The 21,790-nt window shown below is 53.5% G+C and overlaps 2 protein-coding genes across 5 annotated transcripts; both read left to right on the top strand.

The window, feature by feature from the left end:
- The first annotated feature begins 1,442 nt into the window (after positions 1–1,442).
- Positions 1,443–5,016, top strand: LOC133265285 (transforming growth factor beta activator LRRC32-like). The gene is made up of 2 exons (XM_061445637.1): positions 1,443–2,303; positions 2,964–5,016. The coding sequence occupies exons 1-2, from the start codon at positions 2,064–2,066 to the stop codon at positions 4,911–4,913; spliced, it is 2,190 nt and encodes a 729-aa protein (XP_061301621.1). The 5' UTR covers positions 1,443–2,063; the 3' UTR covers positions 4,914–5,016.
- A 4,043-nt stretch (positions 5,017–9,059) lies between these two features.
- LOC133265286 (protein Wnt-11b-like) lies at positions 9,060–20,413 on the top strand. 4 transcript variants are annotated; one of them, XM_061445639.1, is made up of 8 exons: positions 9,060–9,551; positions 12,401–12,516; positions 16,056–16,127; positions 16,253–16,494; positions 16,617–16,852; positions 17,260–17,537; positions 18,124–18,416; positions 19,193–20,413. In XM_061445639.1, the coding sequence occupies exons 4-8, from the start codon at positions 16,427–16,429 to the stop codon at positions 19,365–19,367; spliced, it is 1,050 nt and encodes a 349-aa protein (XP_061301623.1). In that variant the 5' UTR covers positions 9,060–9,551; positions 12,401–12,516; positions 16,056–16,127; positions 16,253–16,426; the 3' UTR covers positions 19,368–20,413. The 4 variants fall into 4 exon arrangements, with proteins under 4 accessions (XP_061301623.1, XP_061301625.1, XP_061301624.1 ...); XM_061445640.1 differs by lacking the exons at positions 9,060–9,551; positions 12,401–12,516 and adding exons at positions 13,084–13,746; positions 14,256–15,005; XM_061445638.1 differs by lacking the exons at positions 9,060–9,551; positions 12,401–12,516 and adding an exon at positions 13,084–13,746 and having other exon boundaries at positions 14,256–16,127.
- Positions 20,414–21,790: the final 1,377 nt, after the last annotated feature.

The following is a 21,790-nucleotide window of genomic DNA, read 5'->3' on the forward strand; positions in this document are numbered from 1 at the left end:
AACAGCATTGCTGTCACGACTTACTGGGAAAGAAGTATAGATGATGTACCTAAATAACCTGATACCCTTCTGCCTTTATAATGCCCAGGCTGTCACCCCACAGTGCAGCTGGTGATGTTTGGCAAATGTCTTTATCCCTTCTTCTACCAAGCCTATGTCCTGCTGCTCCTTCGTCTGTCCTTTGCTGACCTCTGATGCAAAAGCCTGGTGGGGGAGCAGGAGCATCAATCTCTAACAGACCACTCTGGAGACCTAGGAGCCAGCCTGGAAGCCAGGACAGGCAAGAAGCACGGGATGCCCTGTGATTTGCAGGACCAAATCCCTCCCATTCGTTCTGTGTGGTTGGCTCTGCCTTCAGCATGGTCCATGAAAAGCCTCTTGGCATTTGCAGGGCTCCTTAGACGGCTCTAGGTCCGTAGCTGGCTCACTCTGCCAGGTGCTCCTGCAAAGGGAGTTCACAGCCTTGGGATGCCAATGCCCGGGGATTCTCCTCAGAAGTCCCTGTTCAAAAGCAGGGACTTTTCAGCTCATTTTAAGCCTGTGCCCACAGTGCAGAGCCATGCCCAGCAGTTCAGGATGCAGGGAGGAGGGGGCCAGGGTTCTCCAGGCACTGGGGGCTGCACCAGTTGCATGGTGTGGTTCCTCCCCTGCATCACCTTCTGCTTTTGGGGCTCCGGGCTTGGCTGCTGTTAGGAGATGAGGGATGCTGGAGGCAAAGGTTCATCCAGAGGTCAGTGATTCCCTATCCAGAGCCTGCACATTCCACATCTGCACAGATGTGCTGTCCTCACCGTGCCTGCAGACACAGCAGGGGGCTGTTTGCTCAGAGCTGCCCCTGGCCCTGGCTGCTGTCAGAGCCCAGGCCCACCACAGCACCACCCTAAACCACCAGCCCTGGCCTCTGGGCTGAGCTCGGCCGCTGTCACTGCCGTGTGTGCTCTGGCTGGCTGGTGACGTTGGCCTCGCTCAAGGCTGAACCACATCCTGGAGGTGACAAAGTGCTCCCCACCACATCAGCTGTGATGAGGGCGAGGGGCAACAGCAGCAGAAGCCAGGCTGCTTCATTCTCCAGGTGTATACGTACATGTAAGCGTGTATGTATATGTTTTACATATATATAATTATTTTTTTCCCTGCCAGATACATCTAGGACTAAAGCAACAGCTCTACAGCTGAAACTACAGCAAAACACATCCTTGGGCAACCATGCAGCAGCCTGGGTATGCTCCTTCAGGTGGGAAGGAAATTGGCCGCAGTGAGCCAAAATCCCCCATGAACCATGCACAGAGCATGTCCTCAGGGAGCGTGTCAGCACCAGGTGGCACTGGGACATGGAGATGTCGCCACAGAAAAATCCCTGTGCAATCCCTCCGGGAGCCCAGATACCACCTGAAGCTGCCGCGGAGAAAGTCCCCATCTGGTTCGTGGCCTGGGTGAGATGCCCCAGCAGCCATCCTGTGTGCCTGGAGGAACATGGGGGTGTGGCAGTGAGAAGCCCAGCTCTTGCAGCAGAGCGGACTCCTGGGGAGGAAGAGGAGGAGGAAGGGAGGTGCCAGGATTGTACATCCTGCTGGGAACGGGTGGTAAACCCCAGGATGCTGCAGGAGAGTCCCCTCGGCAGCCCAGGGAGAGGAACCTGCTCTGCCTCCCTGCGATGAGCTCACCTGCAGCCCAAGGTGCTGGGATTCCCATGATGATCCCCGGTGGCTGCAGCCTGGAGCTTGGTTCCCAGCTTGGGGTGGTTGGGAAGGTCTCACCAGCTGCCCTGGGATAGCAGGTACAGAGCACAGCTTGCCCCTGGCATAGGGCAGAGGAAGCTGGAGGAAGAACCAGGTCCATGCAGCAGAACTCCCCCAAACGCTCTCGGCTGTTCCAAGTACCACCTCAGCCTCCTGGCATTTGATATCGGTGGCTGGACCAGCCAACAACCTGAGCACCAGAGCAGCCCTGCCTCCTCCTGTCCCGATGTTTCTCTTTCCCTTCCTTGTGGCTTTCTGCACTGTTTTTCCCCCTCTGCAATCTTATGTCTTTCTTTTCCCACTTCCGTAGCTACAGACACCCACATGCATTATCTCCTTCCCCCGTCCCATCCTGAAACCTATTTATACAGAGCCTGGCTCCTGCCCAGCCCGCCAGAGAGCACTGGAGGAGTGGGACAGGGCTGGCAGTGCCCGCAGCCCAACATGCTCTTGTTTGAACACCGGCTGGCTGAAAGAGGATGCTTGCTGCTCTGGTTGCTCCCATCCGTTCTCAGAGCCCAGTCTAGCGGGGAGGTGAGGCTCAGACCCACACTGTGCCAGCAGGTAAGGCTGCTTTCCAAGGAGCCCCTGGGCTGGATCCAAGCGGGTCTGGAAGCATCCCTCTGTGCAGCGCAGGGTGCATCTCCTCTCTATGGCTCTCACCTCCCTCCAGCCTCCATCTCGAACCTTCCTGCCTTTGATTTCTTCTCTGCTCACCTGTCTCTGAGCTGGTTCCTGGCCCCCAGCTGTTCCCATGTCCCTGCCATGCTGGTGTCACCTTCCAGCAGTCCCTGCCATGGGGGTGTCAGTTCCTCCCCTGCCCAGACAGGACAGGGATGCTCTGGACTAGCCCCTGGGCTGCCCCAGTGCCCTCCAGAGGCTGGCTTTGCCCCACCAACGTGATGCATCTTGAGTGCTTATGCTATTTTTTTGCCCATCTTGCTTGCTGGGATACATGAGAGGACAGCCTGCGGGGCCGAGGCTTATGTTCCTTCTTGCACTCAGAAACAACTCAGCAGTGAAAGCACACCTTAGCCCTGGGGACAAGCTTCTTGTCTCTAAGCAGCAGCTTTAGGTGGTCTGTTCCCTTTCCATCCTGGGCTTGGGAACGGGAGCCGTGCTCATGTCCATGTTGCTCATGCCCATCTTGGACAGCAGCTGGCTTGGCTGGGGTTGTGGTTTGCAGACCCTCTCACACTGACGGCTTCTCCTGTCTCTCTGTAGAGCCCCACAAAGGTGTCTTGCAAAGGAGTTGGCCTGCACAAGCTTCCAAAGGAGCTTGGCCAAGGGGTGAAGTACCTCGAGCTCTCCAACAACTTCATCCAAAACCTGTCAGGCAGCTCCATGCCGGGGTTTGAGCAGCTCGAGTACCTGGACCTGTGCTTCAACCAGCTGGAAGCCGTGTCAGCCACAGCCCTGGCTCAGCTGCCCCAGCTGCGCTCTCTGCTCCTGGGATCAAACCACCTCGACCGCAATTACCTCGCCAATGGACAAGCCTTTCGTCTGCTCAGGAGTATCGAGGTCCTGGACCTGTCGGCAAACAACCTGGACGGCCACATGGCAGGCTGGTACATCCGCAACCTCACCAGGCTGAGGGTGCTGGACCTCTCCAGGAACAAGATGACCAGGCTGCTGGCGGGGATCTTCTGGAGCACGCCACGGCTGCGTGAGCTCCACCTCAGCAATAACTACATCATGGAAATAGAGGAGGGAGTCTTTGAGGCTCTGGAAGAGCTGGAGGTGGTGAACTTGGCTTTGAATTCCCTCCACTGTATCTCTGGCTTCAGCCTCACGCAGCTGCGAGTTTTAAATCTCAGCCACAATGCTCTGGAGCTGTTTGCCTCGGAGGAGGGAGCGGAGCCCTACCTGCTTCAAGTGCTCGACTTGAGCCATAACAGACTGCTCTACTTTCCAGAGCTCCCCAAAGTCCATTATCTCACACACTTAAACCTCTCCAACAACCTTATTGCTTCCCTGCTCCCAGGCTCACGCCACCCGGGGGAGTTTGTACTGCACTACAAGGAGATGGCGAGGTTTAACAGGACCTTGCACACTGTGTCTGCTCTGACCCACGTGGCTGACTTGGATCTCAGCAATAACCAGCTGCAGCTCTTCCCATTTGCCTTCTTCCACAGCCTGGGCTCTCTGCATCGCCTCAGCCTGGCTATGAACTGCCTCCAGGATGTGGCCAGGGAGTCACTCACCAGCAACATGGAGCCCAGCGACCACTCACCAGCACCACTGGAGCACACTGCCCTGTCCGTGCGCTCGCTGGACCTCCATGGCAATGCCTTCTGCATGCTGCCACCCTGGTTCTTTGGTTCTCTGCCTCAGCTGGAAACGATCAACCTGGGCTCCAACAGCCTCCAGCCTTGTGAGAGCCAGGGGGGGAGTTCAGGAGGCACCTGCACCCCCTTCTACAACCTGCCCCGCTTGAAGCATCTGAGTCTTTACAAGAACAACATCACCAGGCTGCAGCCCCATGCCTTCAACCAGACCTCACTACTCTCCCTAGACCTGTCGGGGAACAAGGACTTGTTCATGCCTAAGGAAGCCCTGGCGGGGTTGGAGCTCTCCCTGCAGAAACTCTCTCTCAGGGACAACCAGATGGACGATGGCAAGGCAGAGCTCCCCTGCCTGGGCAAGCTCAAAGTCTTGGACCTCTCAGGCAACAACCTGAGCCTTTTGCCCGCAGGTCTTTCCTGCTCCCCTCTGGAAAGCCTGGACGTTCGCAATAACCGGCTGCTGACATTGGAAAAGCTGGCGCTCATGAGCTGGTCCCGCAGCCTGAAGGACATGTTCGTCGCTGGAAACCCCTTCAGCTGCTGCTCGCTGGCCTGGCTGGACACACTGTGGGCTGCTGGTGTGGGTGTGCTGGACCAGGATGAAGCCCTCTGCACCTACCAGGACGAGAGCAGGAACTTCTCAGCCAAGATAGCCAGCAGCCCTCGGTGGCTTTGTCCGCACCCCAAGGACATGGGCTTGCTGGCTCTGCTCGTGGTCGTGATGAGCCTTTTCTTTCTCAGCTGCGGGGCTTGCTGCCTTCTGAAGAAAGGGCAGAAGTCGCCAGGGTTTGTAGGACTCCAGAGCAACAGCGTGGGGGTCTTCCCCCACCATCCCAAAAGAGAGGAGCCAGGCGAGGCAAAGCCAGCAGACAGTGTCACCAAAGTGTAGCCCAGCCCTGGGGAGCAGGAACTGTTGCAGTCGGTCAGAACTCTAATTGTTATTGATAATATTAATAACATTATTGTATTTTAGGTCTCCTTCCCTCACCGGTTTTGCAAACCAAATAAAGGGAGTGTGATTGGTGCTGAGCAGAGGTAGTTTCTGGACCACCTGTCCTTGGGAAGGAAGGTACCCCCATCTGCTCTGTTCCCTGCAGGAAATAAAACACACTACAAGCAATTGTGGGTGAGTTTTCTGCCCTGCCATCCTACACTCTCATCACCCAGGACAAGAAACCAGAGCGTGAGCTGGTTGGTTTCATCTGCCCGCACTGAACCCAGCACACTGTTTGTGGAAACGGAATTGTCTCCATTGGTACCACCTGAGTCTTTTACAGCTCTCCCAGCAGTCACTGTTTGCTTCTTAAGTAGGTTGAAATAGCTTGGCTAAATACTTGCTCCTGCTCCCAAAAGCATTCCTCAGCCCAGCTGTGAAGAATGGGCAGTGGTAGGGAATGGTGTAGTGGTGGGTCCACATGCCGGTGTGTGAAGAGGGTTTCTGCAGGATCCTACACATCTCTCTTGTGCCTTTGGCTGTCACCTGAACAGTGCTGTGGCATTGGCAGGGCTTAAAATGACCCCGGGCACTGCTGCGGGTGCCAGAAGGAAATCTGCCCTGTCCTCACCCATTGAGATAGTGAGAAGGACACAAAACCAGTCTTGAGGTTGATGCTGGAGCACTGGCTCTTCAAGGGGGGTCCGGGATGTGCTGGGGTAAGTGCTGGCAGAGCCACAGTCCTTGGTGCATCTGGCACCCTCTGAGCATCTCATCCACATATTGACAGTATTTAATACTGGGGGGGGTAGGACCCCAGCTAGGGAGGGCAGCAGGAGAAGGTGCTAAGCGGGATGGTGAGCTGTACCAGTGATGTGGGATGGCTGTTGTCATGGTGGTATTCCCAGTCCACACACAGTGTGAATATCCAGCATCCCAGAGCAGAGTGGTGCTGCACCCCTCATGACAGCAGCACCTCAGTGGCTGGGGCCACCTCTGTGGAGGGATAAAAATAAGGCTGCAGTGAAACCTTTTATGTTTCACATCTCTTTTGTTCTGCCTTGAAAGTCCCCAGCTGGCCAAGGCCACCTACTTCTCCATATACCTGTCAGGTGAGAGGCTGTGAGTGCAAAAGGGCTTGGAAGTCACTTAAAATCCCAATTACTTGTTTTTTGGTTGTTTTGGTTTTTTTTTCTTTCAAGCTTATCATAGTTTTACTATGAAGCAAAGGACATTTTTGCTGTAAAACTTATGCCTTCCTCATGCTGCCCATATTGCTGCTGGGGCTGCAGCTTCCTGGCCTTTGATGGGCATTCAGCTCCCAATGGACTCCCAGTGCTTTTGATGGCACCATATTTCTATCACTACCTCATTTCCCCTTTGATCTGGTGCCTCATCGTGGCAAGTGCCCGGAGCATCCCAGGGGAGCCTGGTACTGCATGTTGCCACCCTGAAGGGACGCAGGCTTTCCTGCGTGCCCACCAAGTGAGTTCAGTGCAGCTTCGGCCAGTCCCTAAATCTGTGCCAGCCCCCTTCCCCAGCCCAGGCGCTTGGGGACATTACAGGGACACTCTCTGGGGCTGCCTGGCCAGAGCCCAAAATGCTGTTTGCCTTCGGTGGGTGTTTCTGGTACATTTTGTGTGGTCTGTTCCTCATTTAAACCCCCTGGCAGGCTGTACTTTCCATGCATGTCACCATACGATGTCCTGCCCTTTGTGCTGCTGCTTCACCGGCTTCCACCAGCATCCTCCTTGCGTTAAGGCTTGCGGAGAGTTGGAGCCTTGCAGTCAAACAGAGATGGGTGTTCGGGGACACACTGGGTGCTCAGTCAGTGCCAGGCACTGCCCTGGGCTTCCCCATCGCTCCAGAGCCGTGTTAATCCAGCGCTGTTGACACAAGGCTGTGCTGCATTCCCTGCCGACCAGCAGCAGCTGATGGTTGATCCATGAAGGGACAGTGAGCTGGTGGTGCCTAAAGTTTTCTCCAGGTTTTAGAGCATCTGCTAAAGCACATACTAAAAATAGGAGAAAGTATCCTGGTACTGGTTTTATCCTGCAGGGAAGGCTCCTAGTGGTACATGAAGTTTAGGGGAAGAGAGGTGGAAGAGAGATGCTGGCCTTGCTAAGGGACAGGGAGGCTGCCAGAGTGCAAGGGAAGGGGAGGTAAGCTTCTTTTGACAAGAAAACCTGGACAACCCCCAAGGCCAAAGAAGGGTTGCAAAGGTACAGGAACTGAGCCAAGGAAATGGCATGTTGGGTTGTTATCTTTATCGATGTCCATGTGCTTTCCCAAGTCACAGAAAAACACGATTCCAGTTCGTGATCTCACAGGTACTACAAGAAGTGAATCTGTGTCAGCTCCAAGGGCAATGTCCCCTTCTTCCAGTGACAGGAAAAGCAGCATGCTTCCAGCTTGGCCAGGAGCAGGGCACAGGGTGAGCACCCAGGGCTTGTGCTGGCAGAGGGGACAACGGGATGTGACCAGGCTGGCCTAGACCCTGCCCCTGCATTTACATCAGCAGAAACCATCACAAGTTAGCCACGAGGTCAAGGGAGACCCGGCTGTGGTCCTGGCTGGTGGTACAGGGGGTATGTCTTGCATTCAGCACTGCTCCTCAGGCTGAGCTTCCCATGGTTTACAGGAAATGGTTTCCTTATCCTGGGGATGTCTTGGCATCTTGGGCTTTTTCTTGATCTAAAATGAGGGCAAAAGATCTGTGGAATATTGAAGTTCAAACAAATAAAGAGATGATGCCAAAAATGATGCATTGTCATGTACAGCTGTAAGGCAGTGGGGCTATAAATTCTGGTCTGAAAAAAAACATCAGTGGTGGTTAAAATATTGTGACCGTTTACAAATTTTCTAGTGAACGCTAGTTGAGAAATCCAGCCAAACTCATTCTTTCCAGTGGAAAGCCTCCACATTTCACTGGATCTGCATTTTCACAGAAAAAAACAGATTTTATCAAAAATTTCCAACCAGCTGCTCTGCTAACTCATGTGGAAATTACCTTGTCTGCAACTAACTTCACTTCAAGGGCACTTTTTTTTCCTTTTCCCCTTTCTTTCCATGGAGATGAGGGCTCGAGCTTCATCTGCTTCAAGAGTTGAAGAATTACCTGGTTCCTAGGTGGTAGGTATCACTCCTCAAGCAAGGAGAGCACTTCTCACTCTGTGTTTAGAAGGAGCACAGGGTAGCCTAAAACCACTCAACTCTCTTATAAGATAATGCCAGATAATGTGTTTGTGTTGTTGCAGGGCATGAAACCACTGTAGCAGAGAATGCTGTTTCCCTCCTTCTGCCCAGCAGCTCCTGCCCTTGGTTTCACCACCCAACGAGCTCAGGTAAGTCCAATTCCATGCACAGACACAGCAGAACAGCTCCTCAAAGTATTGTTTCATTTATTTTTTGCTGATATTGCTGCAATACATGTTCCCAAATGTGGCTGATCTCATAAACCACTGTCCTTTTAACCACAGCTTGGCTCCCCACACCAGGGTGCCTTTTACGTGCTCCTGGCTAATGCAGCAGTTGCTCTGCAGCTTTGAGATGGGACAGGAGGCTGGTGGCAGTGGCTTGTCCCAGTATGTCACCTCTGGGACATACCCCCTGCGTCCTTCCTATTTGTAGGGCTGAGCCACCACTGCTTTCCATTATCACTCACTGCCACAGCCTCTGCTACGTGACTCAACAAAACTCCCCTGGCAGCTATTTCTAGCCCAGTCAGTGAGGTTGGGCATGTTATTCATGACACTTTCTTCCTCTCTGGTGGGGCTCTGGCCAGGCTGGGACCTGCCATCAGCCCTCCAGCACCACAGGCCTTCAGCCAAAGGAGACTGGCAGGGGCCAGATGGGGAAGGCAGCTCCCAGCATCTCCCGTGCCATACAAAGTCCTGTATTGCCTTCTGCAGCACCGCTTGCCTGGGCTGTCCCAGGCTGCTGGGGGGGGGTGCAGATGTGGACACATGTTCTGCAGCTGGGTCTCCCAGCCCTGCTGCCCGGGGACGCTGGAGGCAGGGTGTGCTGTCTGCCATTGGACACTGTCAGGGCTGCCAGCAGCACATGAAGCATCACCATCTGTCTCTTACAGCTTGAACCCACAAGCAGACCCATGGTCCCTGGTCCCAGCTGTGGGGCACTGGATGGCCACGGTGAAGCTGGAAGGCAGCATCATGTGTAAGTGGTTCTGGAGAAGATCAGCTGGCAGGAGCAAGTCCTTGCAGGTCCTCACCACCCCCAGGCTGCTTCTCAGTATCCATCCTGTGGTGAGGTCACTGAGTCCACCACTACATCAGAAAGAGGAAAGAGGATGGTTTCACTAAAGGAAAGCAATGTTTTGCTGCAGGGCAAAGGTACCAGGGGTGACCCACACCAGCATCCCCCACCTCCAGAGGGGATGGGATGCTCCCAGCTGCCTGCAGCAGGGATCTCATCCACAACCTCTGGGATGTGGCAGGAGCCATCCAAGGAGCACACCCTGCCTCCTCGGAGGGACGTCATCCGTGCCACATGACAGCGTGCCACCACCACCTGCGTCACCACGACCCGGCGCTGCCTCGGCTTCCCAGGCAAAAGGATGTGGCTCCTCATGAGGTAGGTGAGCGTGGGGTGGGGGAGCACTGAGGTCACCAGGGGCTTGAGGGGACACAGGGCACTCTAATGGCAGGGGAACCCCTGGAAGGACCTTATATAAAAGAAAGCCACAAGCTGTTGCAAACTGGGATGGTACGTGCGGAAGGATCCCTGTGTGCTTACGTGGGTAACAAACCATTTATGGGGGGTTTCTTTGGCCCCTGTCCAAGACCCCGTAACGGGGCATATGAAATTTTGGCCATGCAGGACAACTATTTGGCCATCCAGGACAACTGTTCCTTCAATAATCAGCTTAGTCATAGTAGCAAGCTCTATGTGCAGGGGCAGTAGGTCTCCTTGCACTGCTGTGAGCTCCCCCTTGAGCTTTCCCCTCTTGGCTGTGTCCCCAGGGCAGCCAGCACCAGTCAGGCAGTTCGGGGGGGGGAAGTTTTCCAGCATTCCTCCCTGCTCCTCGCCTACTCCCCTGCTTTGCCCTCTGCTCAGCACCTGCAGATGAAGCTCCACCACCACGGCTGCACTTTCTCCCCATGGTGGCTTGGGCAAGCTGGAGAAGGGAAGCCTTTACCTAGGCTGGGAACCCCCTCCTGCCCTCCTCCTTCCCCAACAGAGGGAAGGGGAAGGGGTATTTTTAGCACTTACCCTACAGTTGTTTCAAGGATTGAGCTAAGAAGAGGAACTGACATCAAATGAAGCATTACTTTTGCTTTAAAAGGAAGCCCTTTTTTTTTTTCCTACTATTCAGTCATTGCAAAACTTTTCTGTGAAGGAGGATTGGTAAAAATCACCTTTCATAGGAGGCAGCTTGAGGATGTCAGAAGTCACTGGACACTGTTCCCTATGCTGGCACTGGCTTCTTGTGCCCTTGCCCAGCTCCCACAATGACCTCACGTTCCAAAGGAAGGGGATGGTCCTGAGCCCCTTTGCCCCAGCGCTGATCATGGCTCCAGCACCTGTAAAGCTATGAAATGCCTCCAGACTGTCCTTGTGTGCCTTGTCTCCACATTCCTGCTCTCCAGCAGCTTTTCCTGTTACTCACACCTTCTCCCAAACCCCCTCGGAATCCAGATGCTCTTGCATTTCTAGCTGCCTTCCAACCCCACTATGTACTGGCTATGGCAACCCATTTGATATCCTCCAGGTCCCAGAGTAAGATGCCATCCACACCTGGAGGAATGCTTAATAGGCGAAAAAAAGTGCCTTGCTACAACGTAATAGGCGAAAAAAAGTGCCGTTGCCCCGGCAACACCAGCCGGAGCATGGTGAAATCAGGTTCTTCAGGGACCAGGGTGGAAGATGGTGGCCCTTAACAGCAAAACCACTGGCCAGAAGGTGGCAATATCCCCTCTCCTTTCTAGCCCTGACACCGCAGACCAGTGAAGGGGTCAGCCCCTTGTGTAGGGGACAGGTCCGTTTTGGTTTGGAAGCTTTAAGCCTACTCAGACCCGCTTTTGAATAGCTTGGGCAATGGCAGGACAATGCTCCATGTCCTCTCTAGCTGTCACACCCCTGATGTCCATCTCCCGATGCTTAGGCAGCACTAAACAGACCAGGTGCTGATGCTGTGAATGCCACAGCACATACAGCCAGCAGGGAGGGAGGGTGTTCCATATCGGGATGCAAAGTCCTGTCCTGGGCACGAACAGCCCCAGGAACCAGTATCTGCTGGGGCCACCCCGCTGGAAAGCATCTTTGCCTATACAGCAACCTTAGACCTTCCTCCCCTCAGCCTGCGCACGGGTGGGTTTGCACTTTGCCCACCTTTTAGCATTTCCCAGGAGAGATCAGGGGCCTGCTGACCCTCTTGTCTGAAATCCTCTGTTGCATGGTTTAGTTGTGCTGATGGTCACTTCTTGGGCCATGTGGGGCTGCTTCATGCAGCTGCTGAGATAACGTTAGAAATCCCCCCAGAAGGATTAGCATCTCCTGCATTCTCACTGAGCCCTCCTCATCCCTCAGCAGACATGTGGCAGTGGGACACTCTGGAGCAACAACCAGCAAAGCAGCCCTTCCTAGCAGGGTGGATGCAGGATACCTGCTGCAGAGGATTCCAGGGCAAAAATGACTACCTGTGAGGGACTGGGAGTTCCTGTGTCCCTCCTACTGGAGTCTGAAGAAGGAATGTCTATTTAGACATGCCCAGCACATGCTTACCTTTGCTTTGTGAGCCACTGCCCTCCCTCTGCCTGCTGAGCACATGATGCCCAAGAAAGCACCCAGGCACCTCCCAACACTGACAAAATCAGTTTTTCCTGGTCAGAAAATTCCTAATCCCCCAGAAGCTGTTCAGATTTCCCCGCAATGTCCCCCTCAGGGCCTGAAGCATTTCCCTATTCCCCAAGGGTGAAAAAGGAACTTACAGAGAATATGATTTCATAACAGCCAAGTCCTTGGGGTTAGAGTGAAAGGAGCACTTGGGCTTAGTGAGAGGAGAAGTATGGGCACCGTATCTGTTTTCATGTCAAGGTAAGAGAAGGATCTGCAACAGTCATGATTGGGAAGGTGAGATTTCGAACAAATACCAGGGACTTCTAGCACACAGTGAGTATCAGCAGGGCCAAACTGGCTCGAGAAAGGTGAAAGCTGTACTGTATCGCTGTGGTGAGACCAGTCGGACTTCAGTTTCTCACCTCATGGCAAAGGACCTCAGTTTTACCCGTGGAGTCTTGCAGCAGTGAGCCATCAGTCATACAGCAGGGCCTCAGGGTGCTGTCACCTTGTCCCACACAGCACCAACATCAGGCCCCAGCAGCAGGTGCTGCTTTATCAGGCTTTTCTACCTCCATCTTTGGGGTCCTGTGATGTGCATAAGCAAAATCCAGGGACTTAACAGGGACTTTTTCTCGTTGCAGTGCCCTGGGTAGAAGCAGACCAGATTCAGAGATCAGGTTCATCTTTGCCACATGCCACCTTGGACTGGAGCCAGAGAGAGTTTGATCTGACATAGGACAGCAGTACCAAGCCTCAGGTACCACTGGAGCAAAACAAACATCAGCTTTCTTGAACAGCAGGAATGGTTGGAGGAGACTTTGGGCTGAGGAGGGAGCAACTGAGTTGGGCTTTCAGAAAACTGAGAAAATTGCCTCCTGTTCTACAGTGCTGGTTGGTTCTGGCCCTTGGAGCATGCACTGAGGCTGTCTCAAAGCTCAGGACTGGCATGTGCAGTGGGTCTTTCCAGCAGAACATTTGGGGTATGTGAGCTGGGAAGTGGTGAGACCCTTCCCTGTCAGTTCTGCCTGGCTCTTTCCATGTGGCACAATGCAGCTCCAGCCCTTTGCACGCACTTGTGTCTCAGGCTGATTTGTGGATTTTATCACATGTACTTTGAGGCCAAGTGCAGTTCTCTGAGAGTTGTTTCATGGGCATCACCTATTGGTGACATAAAAGAAAAGGAAACTGCATTCTGGAAACAGTCAGGGTGCTTGAATTGTGTCTGGGACTGTAAGGAAGTCTAGAGAGTGAAAGATGCTCTAGTGGCTTCCCAGGATGGATGGATGGATGGATGGGTGGATGGATGGATGGGTGGATGGATGGAGTCTGCCTGTGCTCCACCTCCTGCAGGCTGTGAGTTCCACATCCCACAGCTGGGGATCACAAACTGCACTAGCTAGTGTCTGACTTGCCCTTACATCTTCCTCCACAGGGCAATAATTGGGTCTGGAGAAGGCAGGAGTAGGGCAGGACCTGCCCTGGTGTCCCACAGGGGCTGGAGAACTGCTGTACCCAATGCTTGGTCTGCAGGGGTTTGGAGCAGCATGTGCTACAGGATAGGGCATGTTCATTGCTACCTTGCCCCCTAAAAACAGGCAGACTGTTGTTATTTTAATCAGTTTAGTCCTCATTGTGGAGACAAACCAAAACACAGGATTTGGTGTTCAGGGAATATAGACTTGCATTACCCCTTGAGCTGTCCAGCAGGGGCTCTGCGTTCTGCTGCAAGGAGAACATCTCCCACTCCGAAATACTCACGGATAATTTTCTAAGTACTGGTTGCAGTGAAAAAAGACCCCTCTTCCCTAAACCAGAGAGTCCCAGCAAACAGTGCCAATATTCCAGTGGTGGCAATGCAGCCTGTGAGGTGTCCAAAGCCAGGCAGGCTCCTGCTCAGAGCACTCTGAAACAGACATCCATGGATGGTGGTTGCTGGCCTCCACATGCCCTCTGCAGAGACATCCCAGCTGTGTGCCCTGATGAGCAGGTCAGTGTGGGGAATGCTGCACAAGAAGCTGCGCCAGTAGACCTGGATGAGAGTCCGGACATCGGGACTCATCAGCCACAAACCTTGGAAGAAGTGAATGGGACGAGTCGGGAAGAACTGGAGAAAAAACATCGGGTGAACCGAAAAAAGAGCATCAGGATAATTTCTGAGGACTGTACATTTGGAAACAGGAGGATGCTTAAGACAAAGAATGTGTAGTCAGGGGGATGTGAGGGCAATCTGGCTGCGACATCTGTCACCCCATTGATCGATAGGGTTGATTCGGGTGATCTGGCTGGCTAGGCGGGTGTCCCCTTCCTCCTTCACTGCTCCACGTGCGGCCCTCCCGAAGCTGTGCGCTCGGTTGAAGAGGACGACCTTCCCCGAAACAGGTGGTACCGTTCATCAGTCACGGGTATGCAGTAGCTGCACTCCCCTGCTAGAACCTCCAAAGAAACTCAAGATCCAGCTTGCACTCTACCTCTGGGTCCGTGCCTTCATCCTCACAGGTCAGGAAATTTGCTTTTATCCTGTGTCTTTCTTACTCTTGATGAAAAATCATTCCTCAGCTTGCCATAACTTTACACCCACTGGTGTCAGTCCACAGGCAGTAGGGAGAAGGAGGTTAAAGGGATCAGAGCCAGCCAATTACAGGGACACATCTCTTTCTTTTCTCCCTGTCCTTTAATTAAGCCCCTTGTAACTCTGCTTGGGATTTGGGAGTGACCTCAGTGCTTTCCTAGCAGGACCCTTCCTCATGGGCCATTGCTCCAGCACAATGCACCTTGGCCTTTTCATCCCAAGAGAGTAGTTTGGAAAGGTCAACAATTCAAACTGCGTGTCCTACTTTTAGCGCACATGATAGCGAGTCAAAAGGAGGTCATGAGGGGATGCTAATGAACCACCCAGTTATGTCCTGTAAAGGGAAAGCACCTTCTAGTGAGAGGGGAAGTCGCACAGTGAGGGAGAAAGTGAAAGCCCTAAGTAGAGGTCTTCAACCTATGACTGCTTCCAAAAGAAGATAGCGTCAGCTAGATTTGTCTCAAATGTCACCTTCCACTGCGGGAGAGCATCAGCCTACCTGGTTCCTGACGGGCTTCACAGCAGCAAGGTTGTACTTTTGGTTTTCTTCTTATGGAATGGAAAGTTTCAGAAAAATACACCTCGTGACAAGCATGTGCAAGCCATGGGAATGCTACAGCAGGCCAGCTCCTGTCCAAGCAGACACCAGTTTCCGGGCTGCATCACCTCTGCCAGCTGTAAGATGGTCCCTGCAACGAAACGGGCATTTCTGCAGCTGATACCCATGCCCAGTGCTGGCTTATGGACGTGCACACATCAGTTTGCTCACAGCACCAGGCAAACTCCCCTTTTGGGCTGTCTGTGAGACAGCCAGTGGACTTTAACTCATTTTCTTGGCTTGGAGAGACAAACTGCTGTGGAAGTTGGTTATGCTGTTTTCAGGAACCTGGAATTAGCAGTAAACATCAGCACTTAGTCCTGACCTGCAAAGCCCAGTAACAGAGTCAAAGCCAAGTCCTTTCTTTAGCTGTTCCTCCTGCCCCCATGCACTTTGGGGTGCTGGAGGCAACAGAAAGCCCAATGCCAACTATAGAGAGGGGTGGGAAGTGCTGACAAGCTAAAGACAGCCCCATGCTGAGTTAGATCCTGCTCATACCAGATGTTTTCTAATGGGTGTGTTGTGTTTAGGGCTGTTTCTCAAGTTTGAGCGGCAGGGGTGTAGACTGGACTGCGGTGGAGGGAGCCCTGGCCCTGCAGCCCAGCACCTTCCTGCAGCAGGAGAGGTTACTTTAACACAATTACTCTGAAATGTGCTTGTGTGCTGCGTGCTGAGAGCCCTTCCACATGTCTCTTTCTGCTCACCCTCTCTCTCTGCAGTTATGAAACCCCAGCAGCTGTGGATGCCCTGACTACACATGGCTCAGCAAGATGGTTTTTGTGCAAGAAAAGGGGCTGAAGCTGTGAAGTTGGTGTCTAGGGGCAGGATTTCCCCACATTCAGTCCCAGCACAGCCTTTGGCTGGGTCTGCTCCAGACTGGTGAGAAGTGTCCACACCCTTGACTGACATATGTACATCTGGAGTTTTGGTTATTGCAGAATCCTGGCTGTCCTTGGGCTCTGGAGACAGAGGCAGACAGCTGAGACTTTCACTCTTTCTGGGTCAAGGAAATGTATTTTTTAAAGCTTCTTGCAGAGAAAATAAGCAGAAATTACAATCAGCCTGTACCAATCCCTTCTGTCCCTTACTAATGTGCTCCCTTTGTGATTCCTGCCAGTTTGCTACATAGATGAGCTGTTACACGCTGAGCAGACACGTGTATTTGCTTTGTGACCCAGTGGCTCTCCTGAAGATGCTAAAGGTGAGAATATGGGGGCCTGTTGTGTGCAGCATCTCCAGCCGGGGGCGGGGATGGGGGAGCCCGGAGAGGTACGCAGCACCTGAGCACTTGGTAGTGCTTGGCTCTAGCTCCCCATCACTTCCCAGGCGCTGCTAGTAACAGCTGAACCCCACCACCACCACTCCCCGGCCCCAGCCCGCTGTGAATGGCACCGAAACCGCCTTTGTTCCCCTCCCCGGGGGGCAGGACCGCACCGCCCGCGGCTATAAAAGGAGGCGGCGGCTCCAGCCCCGGCCCCAGCCCCAGCCCTGGTCCCGGCTATGGGCCGCCCTGCCGCCGCCGCCGCGCTGCTCTGCCAGCTGGGGCTCTCCGCGGCCATCCAGTGGCTGTGAGTAGTAGCCCCAAAGGGGATACCCCCCCTCCCCTTACCCTCCCCTTTGGGGCTCTCCTTCTCCTGCTGGGTGTCCCGTGGTCCCCCCCACCCCACTGACACCCATCCTCTCCCCACAGCGGACTGATGGAGAGCGGCAGCGGGGTGGCCTGGAATGAAAGCCACCACTGCCGGCTGCTCGCCGGGCTGGTGCCCGACCAGCTCCAGATGTGCCGCAGGAACCTCGAGGTCATGCCCAGCATCGTCCAGGCCGCGCGCCACACCAAGAGCAGCTGCCAGAAGACCTTTGCAGACATGAGGTGGAACTGCTCCTCCATCCAGCAAGCACCCAGCTTTGGGCCTGACCTGCTGAGAGGTAAAGGACCCTTCATCTGCTGTGTTGGTACTCCAATTTCTGCCCCATGTAGCTGTCCAGGCAGGCAGCACTGCTGTTCAGCTGATAGATGTCAGTTTTGCCTTAGATACATGTTTTGGAGAAAACTTACTGCCATACACTGGTGCTAATCTTGTGCAACTTAAATCATCTGACAGGCAGTAACTTCCATTTCAAACTGAAAGCTGCTGAAGGCTTAAAAAAGGGGGGGGGGGGGCGGGAGAGAGCAGGGGATATAATACACTAAAACATGTAATATAATGGGTATCACAGATTAAAAACACTGGGACTTGGGTATATCCTGTTGCAAGAAAAAAACCAGCCTCATTTGCCTTGCGAGGAGTGTTGGCTGGGCAGGGAGGAAGGACATCTCCCCCTCTTCTTCCCAGGAACCCGCGAATCTGCCTTTGTCTACGCGCTGGCCGCCGCCACCATCACACACTCCATCGCCCAGGCCTGTGCCTCGGGAGAGCTCCCTCTCTGCTCCTGTGGCTCCGTCCCCTCAGAGGTCCCTGGGCCAGACTTCAGATGGGGTGGCTGTGGGGACAACCTGAGCTATGGCCTCCAGCTCGGCGCCGCTTTTGCTGACAGTCCCTTAAAATCCAGCAAGCTGGGGACACAAGCGCTCAAGGCCATGAATCTGCATAACAGTGCAGTGGGTCGGCAGGTGGGTACCGTGTCCACCCCACTGCTGCAGCTCAGGCACCCTACAAAGCCTGGGGGCAGAGGTGCCTAATGTAAGGCAGTAGACTCCAGCCAGGCTGTTGGGATGCTGTCCTTAAAGTCAGGAGGCAACTAACTGGTTAAAACAGAGTTACGTGTGTTTGCAGAGACACCCCCCACTGCTACCCACCCCCCCAAACATCCCTGCACCCTCTCCACAACGAGCACAAGATATTTGCCCATTTGCTCATGGGAAGCAGAGGCCCATCCTGCTCCACTACAGCTGGGCTCCCCAGCCCCACAGGGAACTGCAGGGTGTTGCACTTTCATGCACGCCCGTTCCATGGCTGTCCTGCACCCATGTTGGCCAGGGCAGCCACCACTGCCTCTGCAAGCTCCAGCTGGGAGCTCCCCAAAGGTTAGGTTTTAATCATACATGGAATGAAGCAGGGCTTAGTCCTTGATTGCCCCATTATATTCATTTAAAGGTGGCAGCAAGCAGCTGAGCTTTTGAAACTTCCCATGGATGCTCTTGCAAATCAATCTGTAGGGTGCACAAACAAATTAGTCTGTTTTCCTGTCCTCTGCAGGTGCTGAGTGACTCTCTGGATACCAAGTGTAAATGCCATGGTGTTTCAGGCTCCTGCTCAGTGAAGACCTGTTGGAAGGGACTGGCAAAGCTGGATGAAATAGCCTCTGACCTCAAGTCCAAGTACCTGGCAGCCATCAAGGTGACCCATCGGCTCATAGGGCCCAGGAAGCAGCTGATACCCAAGGAAATGGAGGTCAGGCCAATGGAAGAGACAAATCTGGTTTATCTCATCAACTCTCCTGACTATTGCACACCGAATCTCCACCTGGGGTCCCTGGGGACACAGGATAGGTAAGAAACTGCTGCAAATATACTCTAATTCAGCCTTTAATTTCATTACTGTCTGTACCACCATCATGCTCTGGGAAGCTGGTGTGGATGGGCAGTCCCCTATTAGATGGGGAAGGCACAGGGACCGCTGTGAATGCTTTGCATCTCAAAGCCCCAGGGAGGGTAGGAAGGCAGATGTCATTCTTACAGAGCTACGCAGATGTAAAGGCAAAGGGAGAGCCTTCACTGCAAGGCTGTCAGCCCACTCTCCAGGACAGGATACATCCACTGCAAGGTCAGAAAGGGAAATGTCTCCTCTCCCTGCGCACCTTTGGGTGCTGTCTGCCAGTAACCAGAACGGTTCAGCAGCCCTTGGAGTCTGTGGTGCTTCCCAAATGTCTTCCTTCTGGAGTGACTGCCAGGCAGCAGGGAGTTTTTAGAGGGATGGGGAAACCTGGAGGTTGAGCCAGGGCTGCCTCAGGCCTGTGGCTTACAATCCTGTCAGGCTTAGCAGTAACAGCAGTTCCTGGTCCTGGCCATCCACCCTTCCTTCTCCATGGGGAGTTCCTGCCCCCAGCATGATACACAAGTGTGCCCAATCTCAGCCACAGCTGCTCAAACACAGCCACAGCAGCACGAGCTGATATCAACCCCAGTTTGCAAGCAGACCTGTGCATCTCACTGCCTCCTGGTATGGGCAAGTGAGCTCTGGGAGGAGGCCTGGGCAGATAGCTGTGGTCAGCACCCCTCCATGGGCATGCTCCCTCAGCTCCCACCTGTGCATCCTCCTTTGGCAGGCAGTGCAACAAGACCTCCGTGGGCAGCGACAGTTGTGACCTTATGTGCTGTGGCCGCGGCTACAACACCTACATGGAGGAGGTGGTGGAGAGATGTCACTGTAAATATCACTGGTGCTGCTACGTGGTGTGCAAGAAGTGTCGGCGGAAGGTGGAGAGATACGTCTGTAAATAACACCAGAGGCGTCGTGGCAGGTAGGACTCTTGCCCTGGCATCCTCTGGAGATGATACAGATGGAGACCAACCACCAATCACGAGGGATACTCTGAGCTGTGGCAAGAAGGGGGAATGCAGGAAGCCTGTGCGCCAGCATTACCATGGAAGACCTCAGACTGAGAGATGCCAGGAAGCCTAAGGCCGGAGGCCAACCTCTGCTCCACCTCTCCAGAGCAAGACAAAGGGCTGCCCTCCTGCAGCTGATCAGGAGCGTCCAACCCTCCATCTCCAGCTGGGGACAAACCATTTATCACTCCACATGCACAGGCCCTTTTCTCCAGGGGTGAATGGGGAGTCTGGGCTGCCATTGTCTCTTTGCAGGAGGCTTCTGACAGTGGCCTGAAAGCCAGGAGTGATGGATGGGAAAGGGGGTAGCAAGTTGTCCACTGGGAGAAGGCTTCAGGGGAACAAAGCTGCTTTGGGTGAGGGGGTCATGGGCAACTCTTCTGGGGGAAGGTTTCCACTGTGGGCTCACCCAATACTACTGGCTGTTCCTCCTCAGGGGCAAACACTGGTCCAGTTCCCTTTGCAGCATCTGAAATGAAGACCAGGCTTGACACACGCAGGACCAGTTATTGCTTCAGGAAACAGAGCTCACTGATCCTCCCCTTAACCTGCATTGAGATTACTGCTGCTCTCAGTGCTAACTGAAGATAGCAAACACATCTAGGGACAGGAGTGGTCCTGGGGACTGCTGAAGCAGGGCAGCATGGCCAAACTGTGCCCAGCAGCCTTGTAGTAACAGGCCTTGTGCCCTCTGAGCTTCTGTTGGAGGTGGAAGCCTACTCAGTGCATGGCATGCTCACGGCTTGTTTGTCCTGCCCTTTTGTTTTAGCCCACTAAGGTCTTCAGCCCACTCCTTCCACCCCCTTAATACCAGGCGTGCTGGCACTCTGGCCCGGAGAGAGGATGCAGCTGGTGAAATAAGAATGAACCTTTAGTCTCTATACTTAATGTAAGTGGGATTCTGGTGTGTGTTTTATAAATAAATGTATTATATCTTATTTCTCTATGGCATGTTTCCTAGGATGACCTCCTTTCTCCATCTCCTTCTCAGCTGACCACAGAGAAAGCAAGGCTGTAAGGAGAGCATAAAGCCCTGTGTCCATGCCCTTACATTGCAGCAGGGGACCGATTCAGTTTTAACCCTTTCTGCTGCTCCTTGGCCCAGGTTTTCCTTTAATTACAGGTATCCCTCAGCCTCAGCTACTGTACCTATATGGAAAACCTGTTGGAAGGTTTGTCTCCCACTTCCTCAGGTTTCTGACTAGGCAGCAAGGAATACAGCTTCTTGGGTTTCAGCACTGGTGGCTGGAAACTGAGGCAGTCCAGGATTGTTTTAAGGTCCTTGTGAATGTGGGACGGGCTAGCCAAGCATACATGTGGGAACAGCAAGAACTTGGGAACCAGGGATGGCAGCTCTGACAGCCCCCATTTCCCCTAGCGTGGAATGTGGCCAAGCACTTGCATGGGATAAGAGATTCCTGTTCAGGCAGTCTTTGGAGAGAAAGGATGAGTCTAAACACACAGGCACTGAGGAGAGCCCACAGCACAAGGACAGGTAAATGAAACAGAAATCCAAGAGCAACTTCCTGCAGCTCACACCATGACCTTAAGAGTCTGGCAGCTTTGGTTTGCTTGCATGTGCCTTGGCTTGTTTGTGGTTTGCACTGAATGGGGTTGGCCACATTCAGCCCCAAGTCCAGCTGTAGGATTACTCATTTCCATATTCATTCAATCATTTTTAATAGCCTCTGCTGGGTCACGGAATCAATTCATGAGCTTTTATTGCAAACCTCCATTTCATTGTCCCCTCCACTTAATGTGCTCCAGGTTTCTGGATCAACAGTGAATAAAAGTCAAGAGTCAAAGGTGGCTTGAGACAAGCCTGGGAGGTGGAAGCTGAAATGCTCAGAGGTGAAGCCTATGAACCAAGTGAGTTAACCATCATTATCAGTTGTTAATGTGCCGTTGACTTGAGCTGGCTGCTGACATCTAGCCTTTCCAAAGTGACAGTAAAGCCACAGCTGCAAGGCTTCCATCACAGCTGCCCAAGGCCAAAAAGCTATCTTGAGTTTTTTCTTTTAAAATGGAATTAGGGGTTCGTCACCAGCATTCCTCGGAAAAGAGTCTTCAGCTGCCAGGCTGCAAAACAGCTGCAGTTCCTGTGTCCAGGAGAGGTGGTGCAGGTACTTAACGAGGAGGATTGCTTAAACACCTTCCCTATAGCCACCTCGTTATGCATCCCAGATCAGAGGGAAGTGAAACCGGGAGGGGCTGTGAACTCCACAGAGCATTGCAAAACTAGCTGGTGAGAAAAAAAAAAACAGGGGAAGGATCTTGTGGAGTGAGAGATTCAGCCAGGAGGGTGGGAAATGTGA

Source organism: Pezoporus flaviventris, unplaced genomic scaffold, assembly GCF_033815535.1.
Source record: "Pezoporus flaviventris isolate CSIRO_AGI_PZ_B2104156 unplaced genomic scaffold, CSIRO_AGI_Pfla_v1 ptg000005l, whole genome shotgun sequence".
Lineage (NCBI taxonomy): Eukaryota > Metazoa > Chordata > Aves > Psittaciformes > Psittacidae > Pezoporus > Pezoporus flaviventris.